The following is a 21,514-nucleotide window of genomic DNA, read 5'->3' as shown; positions in this document are numbered from 1 at the left end:
GTGCGATGAAGAAGATCCAAAAGGAAACTGTGCATCTAATGGTCAAGGAAAAGGAGAGTTAACCAGATCTTATGCTCATCGGGTTTTATGATAAAGCTAAATCTCAGGCATGAATCAATTCGATGGGCCATTTCTATCGCTAGTTTCATAAGGGAGTGAATCGACTGCTTAGATTTGCAAATGTGACACCATATACATCAATCTCCTTAAATTTGAAGGATTTAATTATTTTTACAATTACACCTTATAAATTTCAGAAAGGTGTGAATTTTAATGTGTAACAACTCTACATCCCACTGTTCCATCAAAGTACAAGACCGTTGCAGCTACATTAAGCACTGAGAATGGGCTCCTGAGCATTTTCTTCACTAAACAACTACCACTCCATTACAATTATTGCGAAGTATGGCCACTTGAGTGTCTCCCATACTGAGAATAAATTCTCAGTCAAATTGAACCCTACAACTAGGATATTTCATGTTACTGTGACTTGTATTCTCAGTCATAACATATGACTTAATGAAGAGGATGGAATTCTAGGTGATTCCCTATGTTGGGAGTTAATTCTTAGTAGAATCGAGCACTTGAGAGAGGCATTCCATGCTTGTAAACTGATCCCAATGAAAAACCCATACCTTAGGCATAAATTTCTTACTTCAAGCCAAGATCTTCTGTGCCCAATCATCTTTTTCATTTTATTCTTCATGGTGTGCAAGAAATGTTGAGGAAAGCTAGTTTTCATTTGAACCAGGGCCATTAAATTTGCTCTGCAAGCGAAGGTCCTTGCTACCTTTTCTCTATGCTCTCAGTTTCCATTAATTATGACACCAACTCTGATCCTTTTCCACAATTAATGAAGTCACCAATAACATAAGAATACCATGCGAAACTAATTTCCGGGCACACCTTTCAATGTTGGTTGGAAGGTCTGGAGTCAGCTCGATCTTCTTGCGTGTGCGCTTGTATTAGCCTCGACCCTCAACTTGCCCGTAGGCCCGATTAGCTCAGAGGTTCAATTTGCTTGAAGGTCCGACTTGGGTCCTTTTTCACTGTTTTGGCCTATTCTATTCACTCAACGTTGAAAACCAAATACATGAGAAAAACTTCACAAAACAACCCCTTGGTGCAAACTTCGAGATTCTACCACATCATCATCTTATGTCATGCTGACATCATCTAGGCCACATGACACCTTCTATATTGTGACACATGTCACCAATATTTTTCCCATTAGGCTACCCAAGAATGCTGAATATGCCTACCACATGTCCTTCATACTGCCATATCATGCTAATGTCATCTGCCACATTGCTGCCAACACATCACCATGAGCCAATGAAATTCTTCCACTTGATTGCCTATATTGGGTCCCACATAGGTTAGGGGTTAGGACTTCATTCTTCAGCCTAAACCTTACTACACTACTCGACCTTTGACTGGCCCTACTAGACCCATCTCTCGACTTAGGACTGGTCCCACATAGGTTGGGGGTTGAGGGTGGGGGCTTTATTCTCTTGCCAAAATCTGAGGCATGACTCAACCTCCAACTTTGTAAATTTGCTGCGGAACCTGACCCTACTCCAAAAATGGCTGAATTCAAAATTTTCTTTAACAAAGATATTTCACACAAAACATAAAGTCTATGTGGAACCTTGAGCCACAGAACCATGTATGTTGACCTTTTGATTTACAAACTTTGACCGAAAATATCTCTCGATCTAGAAGGCCATTTGGAAACTTCAGTATACCATTGGAAATATCTTTCCAAGAACTATCTAAGCATGCCATTTATAAGAGCTTCTGAACTAATCTTCTGAGGTAGAATATCCTCCACAGTATGGGATTCCCACCCATCATAGTCATAATATTATGGCTTCTCCGATAGGCCTGCTACTATGATGATTATTTACAAGAGATTGCAACAACCATGGGATTCCCTCTCATGTAAACACAACATGCACACTAATGGAAGCATTTACTTCCACCATCCTTAGTGCTAGTCCAATTTCCATCAATGGAAACATGGTGAGTGCCACCAACCATCTAGAAATTGCCAACTATCCAACGTATGGATTAATTGGGGAAGAAGCATGATATTGGTAGATTATACAATGACAACCAAATTACCATTCATTTTGAAAAGAACACAAATTTTCATTCCAAGACAAAAAATATATAACTCAGGTACCATTTCATACAATCATGTTTGGAAGATGGATAATTGAAGTTGGAAAAGATACACACTAGCCTTAATTCTATAGATATGTTGAAAAAGGTGGTAATGAGGGAGAAATTGATTTTTTGCTAATTTTCAATTGGTCTTTAGGTATGATGGTGAAGATGAGAAACAACAAGGTCCAAGTGGAGGCATTGTCCAACAAGTGAAGCAAATCATTCTCCAAGTGGGTAATTGTTGGGTATGGAGCTTGATTATATTATTGATTTTTCAAATGTTTTTTGTTTCAGCCTTGGTTGGATCACAGTCCTTGACTGGGGGGGGAAACCACCTAGTCCTTCCTTGGTGGGGGTTCAAGGGCAGTGCCCCCGAAGTGAAAAATTAAAAAAAAAATTTCCTTGTAAAATATTGTAATTTTGTAGTCAATTTGGGCCGTTCACTAGGTAGAATATTTGACGGTAGAAGTTATGTTAATTTAGGGATTTTTCCCTAGAATAAAACCTTTGATTTGAACCATTTTCAAGAGAGGAACCTGAGGAATTTGCCTCCCATCATTTGCTGGGGTATTTGGATTGCAAGGAATCGTAGTATTTTTAGAGAAATGTCGACCCCTGTGGCTGCTATTGCCATTCAAAGCAATGCCATTCTTGATAGCATTCCTGTAAAGGAGGATCCTGCAAAAATTGATCGGCGGAAGGAGCTTCGCATTAGAGATGGGATACCGTGGGCTTTCTTTGACGGGGCAGCCCAAAACAATTCCACGGGTGCTGGGTTGTGCATACATCTTAGTGATTCTCACTCACTAAAGGCCTCTGTGGGAATCGGGATGGGAACAAATAACTTTGCTGAACTCACTGCCTTAAAGCTGCTCCTTTGTTGGCTCATCCACAAAAATATTCTTACAGTTCAGATTTATGGAGATTCGATGAATGTTGTTAACTGGGTTAATGGGAAATATAGATGCCAGCACTACATGTTGATGCCTTTAATAGAAGAAATACAAACCTTAAAACAGCAGTTTAATGTTTTTTCTATTGACCACATCTACAGGGATTGCAACGAGGAGGCAGATCGGCTTTCTAAAGAAGGTCTGCAGCAAGCTGTGGGCACTTGGAGAGTAACAGAACAGTTTCAGGATCAGATCCGTGTGTCGGATCTCCCTCCAAATATATAATGTTTTGTTTTCCACTTATATGCACTAGATTATCTGTGTTTCATAAGATATCGGTGGCATATGTCAAATGTGTTTTTTCCTTTTATATACTGTTATGCTCTGGATTGATAGAGCGGATTGTGAACTGTTTACTGTATGGGTTTTTTCTGGGTTGTTTTCCTCATGAAAGGAGACCCAGGAGACACTGTGGACTTCAGCTCTTTTTTTGGTTATGGCTTTTCAGGCCGAGTACAGGAGACTTTGTTTAGCGCTCTGTAGGGGTGCTGATGATCTTTCTCAGAGGAGCCTTTGCTCCTTATCAGGCAGTTTTTTGCAGAATGTTAACTCATATGCTTTGTAACTTTTTTATTCCTTATAAAAAAGTTCGCTTTTTTTCCTTGGAAAAAAAAACAACCTTTGATTTATATGACAGAATTGTATTACATCTGTGTATTATTCAGTGTGGGAAGAAGAGAGGAGACATTGAGAGAGTGAAGAGGAAGTTACAATGGATTTTTTGTACATTGTATCCCTTCATTTTGCTAGATAATATAAAAGGAAGGACTGTCTATTTCTCCATGGATGTAGCCCAAATTGGGTGAACGATGTATATCCATGTCTCTCTTGTTTTATGCATTTACGTGTTTATTTTTCTGCAATATTTTTATGTGTTCCATTTCTCTGTTATTTAGTTTCTAACAATTTCCATGTACATTCAATGTCTCTATGTGTTGCTTATGTGTATGTTGATTATGGTGTTTCTATGTGATTCATGTGTTGTTTTATGAAGTTATTTACATGAATGGTTGCTAAGTAAATTGAAGTTATAAACTAACATTAATTGTTAAAATTGGCCATAATATTGATTCAACCCCCCCTCTCAGTATTATCCTGGTTTCCAACAAATAATAATGCTAATTTTTTTTCACATACTTATTTTTACACTTTCTTTTTAAAGGCAAATTTAAATAGATTTTTTTAAGGTAAATTCTAAGCTTGTTCATATGTAGAGATATTTTTGAAAAAAAAAATTGATATTATCATAGTGTGATAAATATGAGGTTAACAATATTGTAATGTATTTGATGTCTGCTAGAGACAATGCAAATACTTTCAACTTTGCTTTCTTATCTGGGTGGTAGTTCAAGGTGGTAAATTCGTTCCATAACTTTAAATTATCTAACCACTATTTTTGCTAGAAGTGGAGCCTTGAACTCTATGCAGTTGTGATTTGTTAGTGAAATCAGGTAGAATTAATTCCAAGAATTTACAGCCAGTTGGATGCATTGTTATTTAGATCACTTCCTTTTGCTATTGTGCATTGAGTTGTCAATAGTATGGGGCACACTGCCTATCTCATAAGGATTTAATTTCTCTTTTGGTATTTCTAGTGCACCCAAAAAATGATAATTTCATATTTTAAATGTACACATATGGTATGCACCATGTGTTCTTGAATATGGTCACACATATGATATATGCACAATATTAGAAAAGTTTGTAGTGTATTGGGAACAATGATCAAATTTGAAGGGCTACCATTAATTTGAAGTTGAAGGGTAAATATTCATTCTAACCCATTAGGTGTAGACCAAATGGTTTGTGCTAGGGTTAGTCCCCATTTGGTCTCACGTTCAAATATCATGGGAAACAATTGAGAGTGGGGGTTACACTATCCCATGGGGTATCTATAATTAATCGAGACTTGGATAATATTGGTGAAACAATCCCAGTGACTAAGTCTCGAACAACCTCAGTGAAATTATCTTGTTGGTGGGATAATGTTAATGATAATATTTTGATCCATTATATATATATATATATATATATATATATATAGCCATATTACCATTGAACCACATTTATGTTTTCTTTGGAGGAATTTCAAAGTGTTAAAAAATCATTATAAAATTTAGACAAAATCACAAAACAAAACATTTTTTTGAACACCAATATAAGATAGGAAATAATCTACGTATCTATATCATGCATGAATATTACATCTTAGATTGATATTTTGGGCATACTTCTTAATCATGTCAATCATGTTCATTCTATATCTCATTATAAAAGAAAAAATTGTAGCATATCTTGTAGCCTCTGTTGAAGGGTGATAATTATATCAAAATACTATAAAATCATAGAAGAGATCCTATTTGCATTATAGGCCTATAGTAACATTACAATCTAGCATGACTATTTCCATTGCTTATTTTTTGAGTTAAGTTTTTTTATGATTTAGAGTTTCTCAAGATCCATAGAAACATGAAACTAAAATAAATTATTCACCACGCCAAATATGTTATTTTTATTAAGAATATTGATAGTTGACTCTATCTCTAAATCAATGGGAAGATGTATGAAAGAGTGGGATGTTGGAGCATAATCCAGGCTAATGCATGAGTTTGATGATAATAAAAGTTATGTTACCTTCTCCCCATATTTCTTAAGAATCCCACCCTTGCTTCACATGTGTTGTTCCAGGCATTAATATTGCAAATAACATGTCTCCTTGAAATTGGACTTGGGATGAAGTAGTAGGAAAGATAGCCACATGAATTCTCAAACTATTTGCGAAGTATCATCACATTAATGTCAATGTTGTTAGAAACAAGAAGAAGAAAGCAAAAAAATGTTATGTATAAAGATGCATGGGATTAGGAAAATGGGAATCATCATTTTGAATAACAAATGAGTGAGGATTTGATAATTTTATAAATTGAAAGAACAAAATCAAAATTCTCATTGTCGTAATCTGAATTATATGTTTTGTGATGTTGAAAAGATTCAATTTATATTTAAAGTTAATCAATAACATACAAGTTAGAAAATGTCAACAAGCTTAATAGATCTTGTAATCCAAAACATAATTATTAAATAGTATTATGTGAAACAAAGAAAAATTATGCAATATATTTATGATGAGCTTGACCAAACTTGTCCAAGCTTGCTCCATTCTTGAGAGATTTACGTTCAATTCTTAGTTGAGTGTTTTCCCCCATTATCTATTGTATTAGTGGTGATGTGATGAATTGCATATTAAGTGGTCGAGAGGCCCATCAATGTGTTGAAATAATAAACATATCAGATGCCAAAGCTATAATCATGTCATGAATTTTAATAGGAAAACATATAACATCAACAAAATAACTATGAATCAACACATTTGATATTATTAGTGAGATGGAATATAAACATGAGAAAAAAAGAGATGATTTAATTTCCCTCGGTTTTCTTAATTTCTATTGCTTTCTCTCAAAAATTACATTCAACAACTCATTTGTATATAATTTTATTAATAATCTCCCAATGTCATTATAATTTACATCCATAACCTATGACTACATGTTTTATTTTTTATAGAGCCAAGAGTGGAGGCATAGATAATAAAGGGAATAAAATTGTGACATGTGTCAAAGGAAAATATAACAAAGAAAATAACACTATGTTTTTATGGGATTCAAAAATATGAAGTATGTGAACTAAATATGATGTCAATTCCCATATTGACAAGAATCAACAATACTCATAATATATGAATTCAAGTGGGGATTCACAAAGACAAGGTGTCTAAGCATGTTTGGGAAGCTTTCATCAAGTAACACATAATAAGTGTATACACTAATATGGTGGTTGAATATTTTGATTTGGAGTCTTTTAACGAGTTAATAAATGAACCTAGCCTTTTTCGATTGAAGAAATTGCTGCAAAACAGTTTCATAAACCATCGCTAGGGGAATAAAAAGTTGTTCATTAAATCAAGTTGAGGAGAAATTATAGAAGCTAATTCATTCTTCAAGTAAATACCATATCATATAAATTGTGGAAATATACCATTAGATTTGTTTTGGGAATTGTTATGTTAGATCTTGCACAATCAAATCCAAAGTAAAATAAAATTGTAGAGAACAAAGATGGAAGACAATTTATTTCACACAGAGTAGAAGTATATATTCTTTTCTCAAGAATTTATGGGGGTGTATTTAACATGGTTGACCACCATTTATAGTTATACAAGTTTGGCATGCATTAAGGAATGCATAAAGATAAGAAATAATTTGAAAACCCCCTCACACCATTATAGAATTTAAATAGTCATCATTATGGAGAGAAATATTTTGTTGTCATAAACCAACAATCTTGACCTTGAAAACAATTTTCCTGATACCTTGCCAAATCCCATTTCATCACATTTTCTCTAATCTAATAGAAACCAAACTCTACTACAACTTCTCTAGCAGTACTGGTTTTTTGGACATATTTGCAAGAAATTCTTGAGCATGGATCTCCTTAAGGCCTACTTCAACTCCATTAATAACCCATCTTACAAAATGGTATTTACTAGAAATTTCCCCAAAAGGTGCAAAGAGACGCCAATAGGATATCTAAATTGGAAAAAAATTCCCCTTTTCATTTCTCCAACAAAATTTTTCGAAAATATTTCCTTTCTCAGATCTCTATCAAAAAATTTCAAAATCATATCTTAGAATATAATTAAATGTTCTTGTATAAATACAATGATGAAGTAATTTTTAGACAAATTTGTATGAAATCTGCCACAAGAAACAACAAAATAATGTTTTATATTTGTTGCTAAGAGATTTCAGATGACAAAAATAAGCCTTGTATTCCTTACCAATACTCAATGAATTCTCTTAATGAATCACTGCCATAGAAGAAGTTTACAACAATAGTTCAGATCAAAGCTCATGTGTGGACATCAATAGGAATTTGATGTAAAACAAGTGTGATTGAGCCAATCTTTAACCAATAATCCAAGCATTGTAGTTCTTAACGAAGAGTGAGATTTCTAAATGCTTTGTTAGCTTTTAAGTTTTAAGCCATCAAGCTTGACTAACTTTATTTTTGAATGACTTGTAAGGGGATCGTACAATGGATCTCCTAAGCGTCCAAATAGTTTGTCTGTTATCAGGAAACTTTAAGTACATTTGATAGTTCTCCAAGACAACCAGTTACCCAACTATATGTCTTAGAAATCTTTCCATGTGTGAGAAAAAAATGTGGCAAACTTCTTCCCTGAAAAAAAAACTAGACACTATCTGCCAATTTTGGCCTCTTTCAAGTGCAAATTGTTGTTATTAACAAAATAATATTGTAAGAGACTCAAAGTGATTTTTGGCACTTTTATGCACATAAATGAGGGTTGATCTCTAAAGTTTTTTAAGCATGGAAATTGAGGCAAAAATTTTATGTCATTCTCGGAAAAAATTCAAGTCCTATTGTTGTGTAATTTTGTTTCCAGATTTCTATCTGTCAAGACTAAATAAGAAAAACATTCTAGCTGGGTTTTCCCCTTGTGGTTTCTAGGGTACATTCTGTGTCATTTTTGTGTGGGGTTATGTTAAATTTCACTGCAAATATGTTTAAAGGTTTTGTGTATTTAATTTTCTAAGTACATGCATAGGTGAAGACTTAATGAAAATTAAATCAGTTGTAGAGCCTTCAAGAAATCAACACATTGAAAACGAAAATAGCTTCTAAAGTAAGATCTGTCCAACAAAACTTGATACACATTAAGAAAATTAATGACAGATTGAATAGCGTCATTTAACGCTTTATCCTGTGAGCCACAATACTAATTTTTAATGCCAAATGTATCACTCTAATCTATATTAGCTCGGTATTTTATGGAAGAATAAATGTGATTATTGGTGTGCATCCTTTATGTTATTGTCCTTGAAGATTTGTTTCTGAACTGATTTTTTATCAAATTTATGAATCAACAGAAATATTGTAAGAAAAATATGTTAGTGTCATACATATCAACTAATTTTCCTTCTCTTATTTGTATGACGATTAGGAGAAAAATACACGAATAGGAAAGTGAATAAGTCCAACATGACAACCAACAATGGGATAGATCCATGTAATGGAAGAGGTATAGTCCAAGAACAAGTTGAGAAGAATTAGATTTAGAATCCTATGAATGCTCAAAATTGGTTTTCCCAATGTTCCTTTGATTGCCAAAGCCGCTTAACCTTTTCTCTCTGAAGCCTCTGCTTCCAATACTCCTGACAACTGAGAGACGTCAAACACATTCATAACTGTTCAGATACCAAATTGATATATTATACATTCAAATATAAATCCACCAAACAAAGAGATTTTCCTATGGAAACAATATATTCCCTTTTCTTTTGTCTTGGGAAGAAGTGAACAATGGGGAAGTTTTTGTCAGTACCTTTTCCTTAAAAATACTCAACTCACTTGAACACACAACATTGCTAAAAACCCTTGTCTGGAATTAGATTAAATGAAATGAAGAGATAATATATATATTAAAAGATAAAGTGAAGGTACGAGTAAAAAAGTTAAAAACAAACACAATTAATTGACACCAGAATTCTCACCTGTTGGCATAAAGGACATTTGGAGTTAGGGTTTGCACTATACAAACCATCCACAACTGTAACTGTAGCAGCAAAACAAGCACAACTGAAGTAGAAGATATGACCGCATTTCAAAGAGACTGGTGGTGGGCTCCAGTATTGTAGCAATAATGCTACAACTCCTGGAGCTTCCTTCTTTACTTTTATCAACTCGGTAGTTCGTAACAAACTTGGAAGCGACGGTGCTGTATGCACAAGTACTAGCTCTTGCCGCAGCTGTCACTTGGTCAGCTGGCACAAGTCCGCTAGGGGCTCAAGCCAACTTCTATGAGCTCTTAGAAGAAGCTTTTTAACTGATGGACGAAAGCTAACTCAAAGGAAGCTAATCTACTTGCAGAAAGGAACTGAAAGCCAACAAGAAACGCAAACCCTAGCAAACCCTAATTCTACCAGCTAGTCCTACTGATGCAAAGATGGGAATGCAAACTACTGAAAGAGATGCCATTACTTCTATGAAGGTGAGATGCATGTGTCTAGACTACTTCTACCTGAACAAAACATCTTTTTATATTTTGAATAAGTTATTTAGAATTATCATGCATGTGCTTTTAACTGGCCTTTTACTGTGCAGAGGCGGATCATGGAGGAGGAATGCTTGGAAGAGGTCGGGAAGGTTTAGAGAGGGTCTAAGGAGTCCCTAACATCCTTCCAGAGAGTTTCACAAAGTTTGGCTGCCAAGAAACCGCGTTTATGAGCTTCTACAGGAAGTCTGCAGGGGTTCTACAGGATGTTTCAGAATTTCTACAGGATGTTCAGTAATTCCTACAGGATGTTCTACGATTGGATTTTGGATGATGGGTGAGTGGAAGAGGCTGCATGGATGGATAGGGAGGTAGGAGAGGGGTTTTTAATGACTTAATGACAGAGAGATGAGGTGATGAGAGGGTGTGTAAAGCTAGTTTGTCCTAAAGAGGGCAAATGGAATGGAAGGCCAAAAAGGTAGGATGACGTGGGCAGTAGAGTAGTTGTGAGATGAGGGATCTAATTTGGAGATGAGCAGTTGGCCTGGACGAAGCTTAGAAGGACGAGAGAATGATAGAGATGCACTGCATAATGTAAACTGAACCAAATCATCCACGTCCTGCACATAATCAAAATATTACTAATCTATCCTAACTGTTAATGAAACCAATGAACAACAACGTTATTTCTAAAGAGAACCATGTATGGTACTGAAGCAAAGAAACATTCCAAGAGGTCTGAGCGCATGGATAACTTCTACAAATGAAAATATTGTACCAAAGATTGCATGAGTACGCAAACCAATGTTTTGGTGGGTAGCACTGTCTGCAATTCCAGCCCCTAGAAAGAGGTGAAAATGAGAGTGCAGGCAACCCTTTTCTGGAACTTTTATCAATTCTACTCTTGTTACTCTATTCTAAACATCTGAAGCAACTCTATCTTCTAACAATGACCTACTTAACCACACCACGAAATCTAACTCAACAAACTGCGTTTCAAATGCATGTAAAGAAAACCATATTGCTGAAAGGAAAGATATCAATACAAAAGAAGGAGGCCCTAGGCTCTCAGGTTGGGCCCAACCCCGAGAGCTATGGCTCCTTTAGAAAATCAGAGCTGAGATCAAATCTAACTGCTTCTCATTAGAAAATAATAATCATAAGTCAAAAGGTCTGCCAATGATGGCTACAAAAGAGCAAAAACAGAGCTGGCAGCTCGTAGTGCAGAATGTGCAACAGTTTTCCAAAAGTCCTTTTCGAAGGCTGAAGCCTTATCATTTATACATCACGAGGCCCCAAGCTAGCCTCCTAAATCTATGGGACTTGGCTGACCAAACTGGGAGTGAACAACTGCTTCCTCAAAATCCATTTGGCTGCCTTCTAGATCCGGTTGTGGTGGCTGTTGGAGCTCGGAGTTGGGGGTGAAGATCCCGAGGGAGGCCATTTAATGCCATGGACAACCCTCCTACGAATCCTCAACCCCATCTTGGCTGTCTCCTAGCCCTTATCTGCTCGGTTTTTCTCCAACATGTGTCAAAAAACCTGAAATGAGCACGTGTTAGCCACCTAGGAATAATGACTGCCCTTATTCGTACAAATGACATAAACATACTAAAAAATGATGCATAAGTTATGAAAAATGAAGGATTGAGCAAGGGTAGTTAGGCCAAATGAGCCCAAAATGTTACCAAATTTGGGGCTCATCATCACCCCCCAGCTAAAATGATTGCTCATCCCTGAGCAACTAATCCAGCTCCTCGTCCTTCATTGCTTTCACCGCCACCCTCACATCCCAGGCTTCTGAAGTAGTATCCTCCTCACTAGCATGGAACCTAGCCTTCCTTTCCACCTCTTCCCACTGCTTATGCTCGTCTTTTTCTGTGCTGCCTTCCATCAATCCTAAAAGCAAAGGTGGGCTTAGCTTGAGGCCAATCCAACTGGCTTGGAGGTTCTATATGGACTTCTTGTAGAGGGGCACCCGTACTAGAGCTTCCCTCATCCGAGTTGGAGTGTGATATTCCCTGATTTTGAGGCTGTGGGACAATGTGTTCCATCGGCGGGTGCAAGCATGAACACAGTTGTCCCCTAATAGTCGCTCCATATCCTCGAAATGTGCTATAGCCTGAGCCTGCTGATCCATGTATTTCAATAAAGTTTGAGGGTTGGTGGCTAAGTGTTGGTGGGCCGATATCAATGCCGTGGGATCCCCTGGCTCTGCTCTAATCAGCAGTGGCTCATGTAACTCTCGGTTCATGACCTCTTTGACCTCTGTTGCTCTCTTTTCTTCATGGTTCAACCATGAGGCAAATGCCATCAACTGCATATCTCCTACGACTGTGTTGGGATCCCATGAAGTCACATTAGGAAGGGCCAAATTATGGAGATAGAACTCCGATAGTTTGGCCTTGTCCTCAGATGAATTGCTATTGCATAACTCTGTGAAATGCTGGGGGTCTTGGATTTGGGAGATACCCCTCTGTGCCAATGCATTAATTTGGAATTGCAGCCACTGGTCCCGTAGGTATAGGCCATAAGATTTGGCCGGTTGTCTACATTGTAGAGCATCCATGGCCCAACTGGCCATGCAGGCCAGTTGTGCCTCTTTTTGTTGCAACTGTTGTTTGAGAGCTTGTATCTCGATTTGTGCTTGTAGTTCCCTTTCTTGTAGATGCGAGGTTATCTCCCCAAGACCAACCTGCAGTCCTTCTTTGCCTTGAGGTTCTGCTGTAGTGTCCCCCGATGATGTGCCCCTTTCTTTCCTCAGTTCCTGTAGCTGCAGTTTGAGTTTCTCATTCTCTTCCTGTAGGAATACCCGCTGGCAATTTCCCACATGTTTGGCCATAGCTAATTCTCTTCGTGCCTCCTTGAGTTGTTCCTCCAAGGGGCCTATATCTGCCACTCCTTTTGATTTAGCTATCTTCATCCACGTGTGGGTTCTCACTCTCTCTTCCTCCAATGCAAAGAAAAGTGGCACTGTGAATTTCTGTGGAATAATTTTTCCAGCCTCCAAAAAGTTATAATACGAGCTCAAGCTTGGCTGGGAACTAGGTTCCGGAATATGCTCTACCTCTTCTTCCCTTGGTGGCTCTACTCCGTCTTCCCTAAGTGGTGATGTGGCTGCCTCTCCCTCCATTCTCTCGGTCTCCTTGAGCTGGGCCAATGTTTCCTGTAGAACGGCCTCAGCATCCTGTAGCGGGGTTTTTGAAGCCAACCTGTCCATTCTCTCCTTCCAAGCAGTTGTCTTCGGTCTCCCCCGCTCATAAGTGACTGATATTTTTGAGGGGGACCTCTCCCTTGGCGAGGTAGGGGTGTCTTCTATGGTAATTGGGCTGCTGGATGGAGGTTGGGGCCTGCTTGTTTTGATCCTCACACTTCTCCTTGCTTTGAAATACAGAGGGATCTCCCTCTTTCGTTTTTCCCTCAGCTTGGGAGGGGTACTAAGGGTGGCCAGCATGGCTGCTGCCTCCCTTGCAAGGATTTCGGCTGTCTTCTCCTTTGGTTTTCCTTTCTCAGGACTTCCTGTAGAAAGCCCTATAGCGGCTGATTTCTGGCTTCCTGTAGAAGCCGTTTTTGATTTTCCTGTAGAAACAGGTGGCACCGTTTTAGCCTGTTTGGCTGAGGGTGCTTTGTCTTTTGACTTTGCTGAGGCTGCTTTCGAGGTGCCTTCACTGACGTGGACTTGTTTAGTCTTTTCCACCCTACTCTGTAACCTTTCTCCCTGGGTGTCAATGTGGGTTGTCATCCTCTGTTTCGGCAACCTGGTGTTTCTCTTGTTTCCCCTTTTGCTCTTTCTTTGGTGCTTTGGCCGTGGTTTCTTGGCCTTTCCCTTTCTTCTCTGTTTGTATTGGTTCCTTCTCCTCGCTGCTGGAGGAGGTGAGCTCCTCGGTCAACATTTTGATGTCGCCATCCTTAGTCAAATTTTGAAAGGCTTCCCACGAGAGAGGGACGGTGTATGTGTGGAGTGCATCCTCCACGAGGAGCTTAATGAGCCCATGATGGGCTACCTGGTCTGGCATGCCCTCTCGTAATTTGGTGGCACATTCAGTCATGGACTGCAGAAGGAAGTAAAGAATACTTAGCTTGTTTTTTGAAGGTAGGTCCATTTGGTGCCTAAGTTCTGTGAGTAGCCAGAAATGGTACCCATATACGATGCTGAATCGTCCTTCGCACGTGATATATTTCATAATTTGGAGGCTGACCTCACTCCAGAGCGGCTGTAAGCTAGCTCTGCGAACCCCATTCTTATCCTCTGAGAATTGCTCCTCCGGTAGAAAGAACTCCTTTTTAGCCTTCTGGCCTAGTTTCCTCTCCTCCTTATCCCACGGTACCCCCATTGGGAGATCAGTGACTCTGCTGATGAACTATGGGGTGAGTCTGAGATTCAAACCCCTGAAATTGACGACGGCCAGCGTTTTTGATTTTGGCTTCAAAGATCGCAGGAATTCCTCTGCCACCTCGTCATCGTAACCTTGAAGCTTGTCGCAGAACGACATCCATCGTGCACGAGAAAACAGTTCTACCACCTCAGGGTTTTCCCGTAGCTTCTTTGAGTCTGACGGTTCCTTCCTAATGAACCCACCCGGCATGGTGAAAGCTTGCCGTGTTAGCCGGAGGTGGCTAGCGCGTATCAAAAGATGGGCCTTTGGGATTTCTTTAGACAGAGCACAGTATTACGCCTCGGTCAAGCACACAGTTCGTGAATTCTCGGCTATCTACAGGTGAGCCTTGACAGGGGCTCAATTACGAACCAAATCCTCTAGAAAACCCCGCATATACACTTCGATGACAATTCTCATGCAGAAGGAAGACGACGCTTGCAAATTTATGTGCAGACTGTAGTTCTACATTTTAGGACGTCGACTTCGCCACCCTTCAAACCAATTGCATGGGAGGAACAGGTTCAGGCTTACCTCTTCCAATTCGCCACCTTTGACGTGAATAGATTGATTTCCTCCGTAGCGGTGAGCTTCCTGTAGAAGGCTAAACTGTGATCAAATCATGCCCAGACCTTGGAAGAGATGAGTGTTTCTGGAGGGAGTGCTGGTGAGGTCACCTGGTAGCATAGTAGGGACCCTTGTCCTTGAGTTGAGGGACCTCTTTCCCTGCATGGAATACCTGCAACCTGCATGAATTGTCAAATCTTGAACCTGTTTTCCCTGTTTCTTTGTTTGTTTGTTTGTTTGTTTTTTTTTGAAAGACAGCAGGGGTGCCTCCATGAGGTTTTCACCCTTACCATCTACCTTGAGCGCCTCAGAGAGGTTTTCACCCAAGGGTCTTTTTTTAACATTTTCAGAAGACAGCAGGGACGCCTCAATGAGGTTTTCACCCCTACCATCTGCCTTGGGAGCCTCAGAAAGGTTTTCACCCAAGGATCTTTATTTATTTTTTTTTTTTTTTTTTTTTGAGATGTTCAGGGTATGCCCAAAACAGAGGCAGAACCCTTCTCTATGACCAGCACTGATTTTTCCACAGTTTTGATGAATTCTTGCCTTGAAAGAGGTTTTCTGTAGATCCTTAGTCGATGCCCATTGACGAGCATGGGGATGGCCTCCTCATCAATGGTCCGAATAAGAACAGACCCATTGTCATTACATTTTTCCACTGCATATGGTCCCAGCCATCTGGTTCTCAGCTTCCCCTTGAAATCCTTATGCCTGGAATCATACAACAACGCCCAATCTCCTGGCTGAAATTGCTTGTCATTGAGGTGTTGTTCATGCCATACCTTCCTCTGAAGTTGAACCACTTCTGAGTGGAGAAGGGCCTGCATTCGGTGCTCGTCCAATCCATTCAGCTGCAATAACCTTTCTTGTTGGGCATGGCTGAGATCTAGGTCCAGCTGAGCTGCCATCCTCAAGGTGTTGTACTCGAACTCAATTGACAACAAAGCTCTCTTCCCATAGACCAGCTCATAAGGTGTGAAGCCGGTTGTGGTCTTCCAAGTGGTGTTGTAAGCCCACGTGGCCTCAACCAGGCGATCTGCCCAATCTTTTCTACTGCTGCTCACCACCTTAGTCAAGATCCCTTCCAATGCTCTATTGGTGACTTCCACCTGCCCATTTGCTTGAGGATGATAGGGGGTGGAAGTCCTATGCTTGATATTGTGATGAGCGAGTAGGTCTTCAATTAAGTTGGAGGTGAACTGGCTTCCTTGATCGGTGACTAGCTCTCTTGGGTAGCCAAATTTGTAGAAGATGTTTTCTCTTAAGAACTCGGCCACCTTTTCTTCTGTCGCTGCTTTGATTGCCTTGGTTTCTGCCCACTTTGTCAGGTAGTCTGTGCACACAATGATGTAAGACCTTTGCCTCAAAGGAGGATTGATTGGACCCACAAAATCCATACCCCACTTCTCAAATGGCTCAAGAGTCACTTGAGGTTGGAGAGGCATTTCGTCCCTTGGAGTCGGTTTCCCCATCCTTTGGCATCAGTCACATTGGCTGATATACCTTCTGACATCTTGATGAAGCGTGGGCCAATAGTAGCCTGCCTGTAGGATTTTGAAGGCAGTCCTTTTGGCTGCAAAATGTCCTCCACAAGGCCCATCATGATAGGTTAGGAGGATATCAAAGACTTCCTCCTCCCTTACACAACGCCTTAAGAGCTGATCGGGGCCAAGCTTGAACAGGTTGCCCCCGATCCAAGTGAATGAGGCACTCTTCCTTACGATCCTGCTCTTCTCTCTTGAGGATAGGTGCGGAGGGAGCTGTGTTGAGACAAGGTAGTTTGCTATATCATCAAACCATGGAGAGAGTACTGAGATAGCAAACAGATGTTCATCTGGCATCTGGTCATCCATTATTCCATCTTCACCTGCAGGTAAATCCAATCTAGACAAAAAGTCAGCAACAACATTTTCTTTACCTGGTTTGTCAACGATAGTCAAATCAAACTGCTGCAACAAAAGTAACCATCTAATAATACGAGCATTCACATCTGGTTTATTCATTAAATATCTAATTGTAGCATGATCCGTATGTACAAATGTTTGATAGCCAGTGATATAATGTCGGAACTTGTTCAGTGCATGGACTACGGCCAAGAATTCTTTCTCAGTTACAGTATAATTCAGTTCTGCCTTGGATAAGTTTTTGTTGACAAAGTATATGGCATATGGAAGTTTTTGTTCAACTTGTCCTAAGGTTGCCCCTATGGCTTTGTTCGAAGCATCAGTGTGGATGTGGAAAGGTAGGGCCCAATTTGGACCTCTCAAGATTGGGGCAGACACCAACTTATCCTTTAATTCATTCAGAGCCTTCTGACAATCGTCAGTCCATTTAAACTCAACATCTTTTGCCAAGAGGCTAAACAATGGCGAGGCTAGCTTGCTGAAGTCTTTAATGAATCTCCTATAATACCCTGCTAAAGCTAAGAAACTTCGAACATCTCTTACCTTCTGAGGAGGTGGAACCTTCCTGATGAGAGCAATTTTGTTAGGATCCACCTGTAACCCTTGGCGAGAAATGGTATGTCCTAGCACGGTCCCTTCAGTCATCAAGAATTCACACTTTTCAGGACTAAGGGACAGGTTCATCTCAATGCACTTGGTTAGGACTTTTCCCAGATTGGACAATGCTTCCTGGAAGTTGGACCCATAAGGAGTGAAGTCATCCATATATATTTCCACCGAATCATGGACCATCTCAGAAAAGATGCTCAAGACGGCTCTCTGGAAGGTGGCAGGAGCATTGCATAGTCCAAAGGGAAGAACTCGGTAAGCAAAGGTACCCTAAGGACAAGTGAAGGTGGTCTTATCTTGGTCTTCCAGGCTGATTTGGATCTGGTTATACCCGCTAAACCCATCTAGGAAAGAGAAAAACTTCTTTCCTGCCAGTCCATCCAACACTTGATCTATGAAGGGTAGAGGAAAGTGGTCTTTCTTGGTGGCTTTGTTCATTTCTCGGTAGTCCACACAGATTCTCCACTTCCCGTTTTTCTTGGGAACCAACACCAGAGGGGACACCCATTCGCTATCCGAAATGGGGTAAATGAATCCGGCATCCAACAGTTTTTGCAATTCTTCCTTGACGATGTCCTTAAGGGCTGGATTCATTCTCCTTTGGGGTTGCCTAACCGGTTTACAATCTTCTTTGATGTAGATGTGATGGGTACAGACCGAAGGATGGACTCCTTTCATCTCCTTATAGCTCCAAGCAAAAGCATCTAGGTGACTGGCCAACAGACTACACAGCTCCTTTTCCTGGGAAGGAGATAGGGAGGAGCTGATCTTTAACGTTCTCTCGGGGCCGAACTCCACATCTTTGACTCTGGGAGCGACTGGGTTGGTCACACAAAGGTCCACTAAGGTGCTGGCTTGGGCATCCTCCACCAATTCCTCTAGGGACAATGCACTGGGAGGTGGATTCTGAATCAAGGTCTCAATCAAATCATCCTCGGTTGGGGGGCCTCCCCTAGTGGTGTCTAGGGTGCACAAGGGTGCTGAGTACACCTCATCCTCTTCTCCTTCCTCCAACCAAAGTGGTAAGTCATGCTCTAATAAGGGTTGGGCAGGAGGGTACAGGACTAGCTGCTTGGACATAGGACCATTTTTGATGGTCATGTTCCCTGCACGGCAGCTTATGTAAGCATCTGCAGTGGCTAACCAAGGCCTTCCCAAAATAAGGGGGTATCCAGTAAGCTTTTCCTTTGGTTGCAGAACCAAGAAGTCTGCAGGGTACTCCCAAGAGTCAACAGAGACCAAGACATCCTCTACAATCCCTTCGGGAGTCACGGTGGAGCGATCTGCTAGTTGCAGGACTGTCGAGGTCTTTCTCAAGGAACCCTGAAGGTTGAGTTTGAGCATCGTATCCCTGGTCATCACATTAATGGCAGCCCCCAGATCAATCAATGTGTGTGGTATGATGGTGCCATTGATGTGGACATCAACTACAGGACTCCCAGGATCCAAATACTTTGGGCAGATTACTTGCCCCAACATAAGATCAGACAGTTGTCCTATGACATTGATGGTTGAAGCGTCTCTTTTTCGCCTGTCTGGGTGTCTGAAACACTTTTCCTTAACCAGTTTTTTATATATCGGTACATCTTTGATGGCTTGGAGAAGTGGTATTCTCACACACAACTGTTTGAGTTCTCCCAGAAGCTCATCCTCCTCTGGGTTGGGTGGTGTGGTGGCCGTTAGTCTCTCAGGAAAGGGTGGAATGGCTTTTGGTTCACTTTCCTGTTTATCTTCCTTGTCCTCTGGGGGAGGAGGTTGGCGATCCGGAAGAGTCTTTCCAGATCGCAGGTTGATCTTCTGGATCTCCACAGCATAGGTAGGGCATGATGTTTCCCCAGTATATACCTGCTGGGCCTGTCGGTTGTTGGGGTTCGGGATCGGTTGAGCAGGCACTTGGGGTTGCCTTGGAGGAGCAGGAGGTAATGGTTGTGGTTGAGCTGGTGGTGGAGGCAGAATGGCGGGAGGAGTATTGTACTGGGGCCTCCACCCCGGTTGAGGTGCGTTCCACTGAGGCTGTGGCTGGGCATGCGAGTGAAATGAATGAGTAGTGGGCTCAGTATGGTATTGAGGCGGGTAAGACCATGGAGGAGGCACAGACCAGGAAGGATGAGCAGGGGGACCCCAGGAAGGCATAGGAGCAGATTGGTTGGGGCTATAATAAGCTTGGGGTGTCCCCTGCATCCCCTGTTGGTAAGGTCTAGGTCCATGTGGCCTCCTTTGGTTGAGGAAATAGAGAGGTTCAGTGGGCGCTTCTGTCCCTTGATACATGGCTTTAAGCCCAGGTAAGGTTGGACATTGGTTTGTGGGGTGGTCCTCCTCACAAACAAAACATACCTCAACCGAATGTAATGGGAACTCGTTCTTAGGGTGCTTCCTTGTACACCTAGGGCAGAAGATAGCCAAAGCCCTCTCAGCTTCCTCTTTCTTCTGCTGGATTCGGAATGTATCAAGTTGCATGGCAATGGTCTGTCTCACCTCACTCTTGAGGTCCTCTAATTGATTTGCAAACTCGTGTTTGGAGAAAGGAATACTAGCTGAGAGGAGGTTTCCTCTACCTCTTTTCCGGGTTGCCCTAGAGTGGTTTCTAAACACAGTCTTTATATCCTCATAAGGTAGTTGGTAAATATCTCCTCCAGCTAACATGTGAAGGGTATCTAAGAGGTCTTCAGGGACTCCTCAGAACAGGGCCAACTTGAGAGATTCAGGGTCAAGTGTGCACCTGGCCCGTTTATAGCTAAGTTGGAACCTTTCCTCGTAATCTTCTAAGGACTCATCATTCCCCATGGTCATCCAAAAGATTTCTCCCTTGGCTTCCTTGGACCTACAGTAGTCCCGGTATTTGGTGTTGAAAGCTTTTTGCATCTAGGCCCAAGTGGTGATACTCTTCCCAGGTAAGCCCATGAACCAGCGTAATGCTGCATCCTTAAGGGTAGAGGGGAAGAGTTTCAGTTTTTGCTCATCTTCGGTATAGTCATAGGTTCGACAAAGGACGGCAAACTCAAACAGGAAGGTATCAGGGTCTTCAGTAGTCAGTCCATGGAAGTGAGGTAAAGCGGAGGGGCTTATGTTCTTCATTTTCATGTCTCCATTGGTCTCTCGGATGGGGAAGGCACCTTCAATTCTCTCATCTTCTCCCCTATTGTCAGCCATAGCTTCAGATGGAGTGTTCTCTAACTCTTCTTCTGTTATAGGATCTTCGTATATCTCAGGAGGCTCGCCTATAGGTTCTTCTAGATCACTGTCACCAAAGAAGAGAGAAGGGTGACTCAGTGATGTGGTGGGGGTGTTGGGTAAGAATTTTCCTGTTTTATCTCGATTTCTACGAGGCATGAAATGGAAAGACTTTTGATTGCTTTTGTTCTTTTTTCTGGTACCTGCAAAACTAAAACAGATTGCACTGCAACTAACTATCTTGCTGAAATGGAAATGCGGAATTGAAATGAAAACATGAAAGAACTAATCTATTTTGCTCAAATGAAATTGCAGGAATGAAATGCTAGGCTACGCTTGTGGAATTGAAATGCTAATCTATGCTTGCAGAAATGAAATTACGGAATTGAAATGTTAATCTATGAAAGCAGGAAATGTCTATGCTACTTTTGCAGAATGGAAATGAAATGAACTACTTAGCAGAAGGCGAGAGTAGGAAAATAGAAGAAAAGCAACAATCACCAATACTCTGACGCTTCCCCGGCAACGGCGCCTAAAAGACGGTGGGCTCCAGTATTGTAGCAATAATGCTACAACTCCTGGAGCTTCCTTCTTTACTTTTATCAACCCGGTAGTTCGTAACAAACTTGGAAGCGACGGTGCTGTATGCACAAGTACTAGCTCTTGCCGCAGTTGTCACTTGGTCAG

The 21,514-nt window shown here is 40.8% G+C and overlaps 1 protein-coding gene across 1 annotated transcript; it reads left to right on the top strand.

Annotated features, from left to right (window-relative positions):
• The first annotated feature begins 2,777 nt into the window (after nucleotides 1-2,777).
• On the top strand, nucleotides 2,778-3,350 carry LOC149209477 (uncharacterized). Its single transcript, XM_089398639.1, has one exon. It carries the CDS (start codon nucleotides 2,778-2,780, stop codon nucleotides 3,348-3,350), a length of 573 nt encoding a protein of 190 aa, XP_089254765.1.
• Nucleotides 3,351-21,514: the final 18,164 nt, after the last annotated feature.

This window comes from Pinus tabuliformis, chromosome 1_2 (genome assembly GCF_031772625.1).
Source record: "Pinus tabuliformis cultivar Carrire ecotype Pingquan chromosome 1_2, CPIR1, whole genome shotgun sequence".
Classification (NCBI taxonomy): domain Eukaryota; kingdom Viridiplantae; phylum Streptophyta; class Pinopsida; order Pinales; family Pinaceae; genus Pinus; species Pinus tabuliformis.
This window is presented reverse-complemented; position numbering and strand designations above follow the sequence as displayed.

What these genes read in the sequence shown, in the direction of transcription:
- LOC149209477 (XM_089398639.1), top strand. Translation starts at nt 2,778, where the DNA reads ATGTCGACCCCTGTGGCTGCTATTGCCATTCAAAGCAATGCCATTCTT.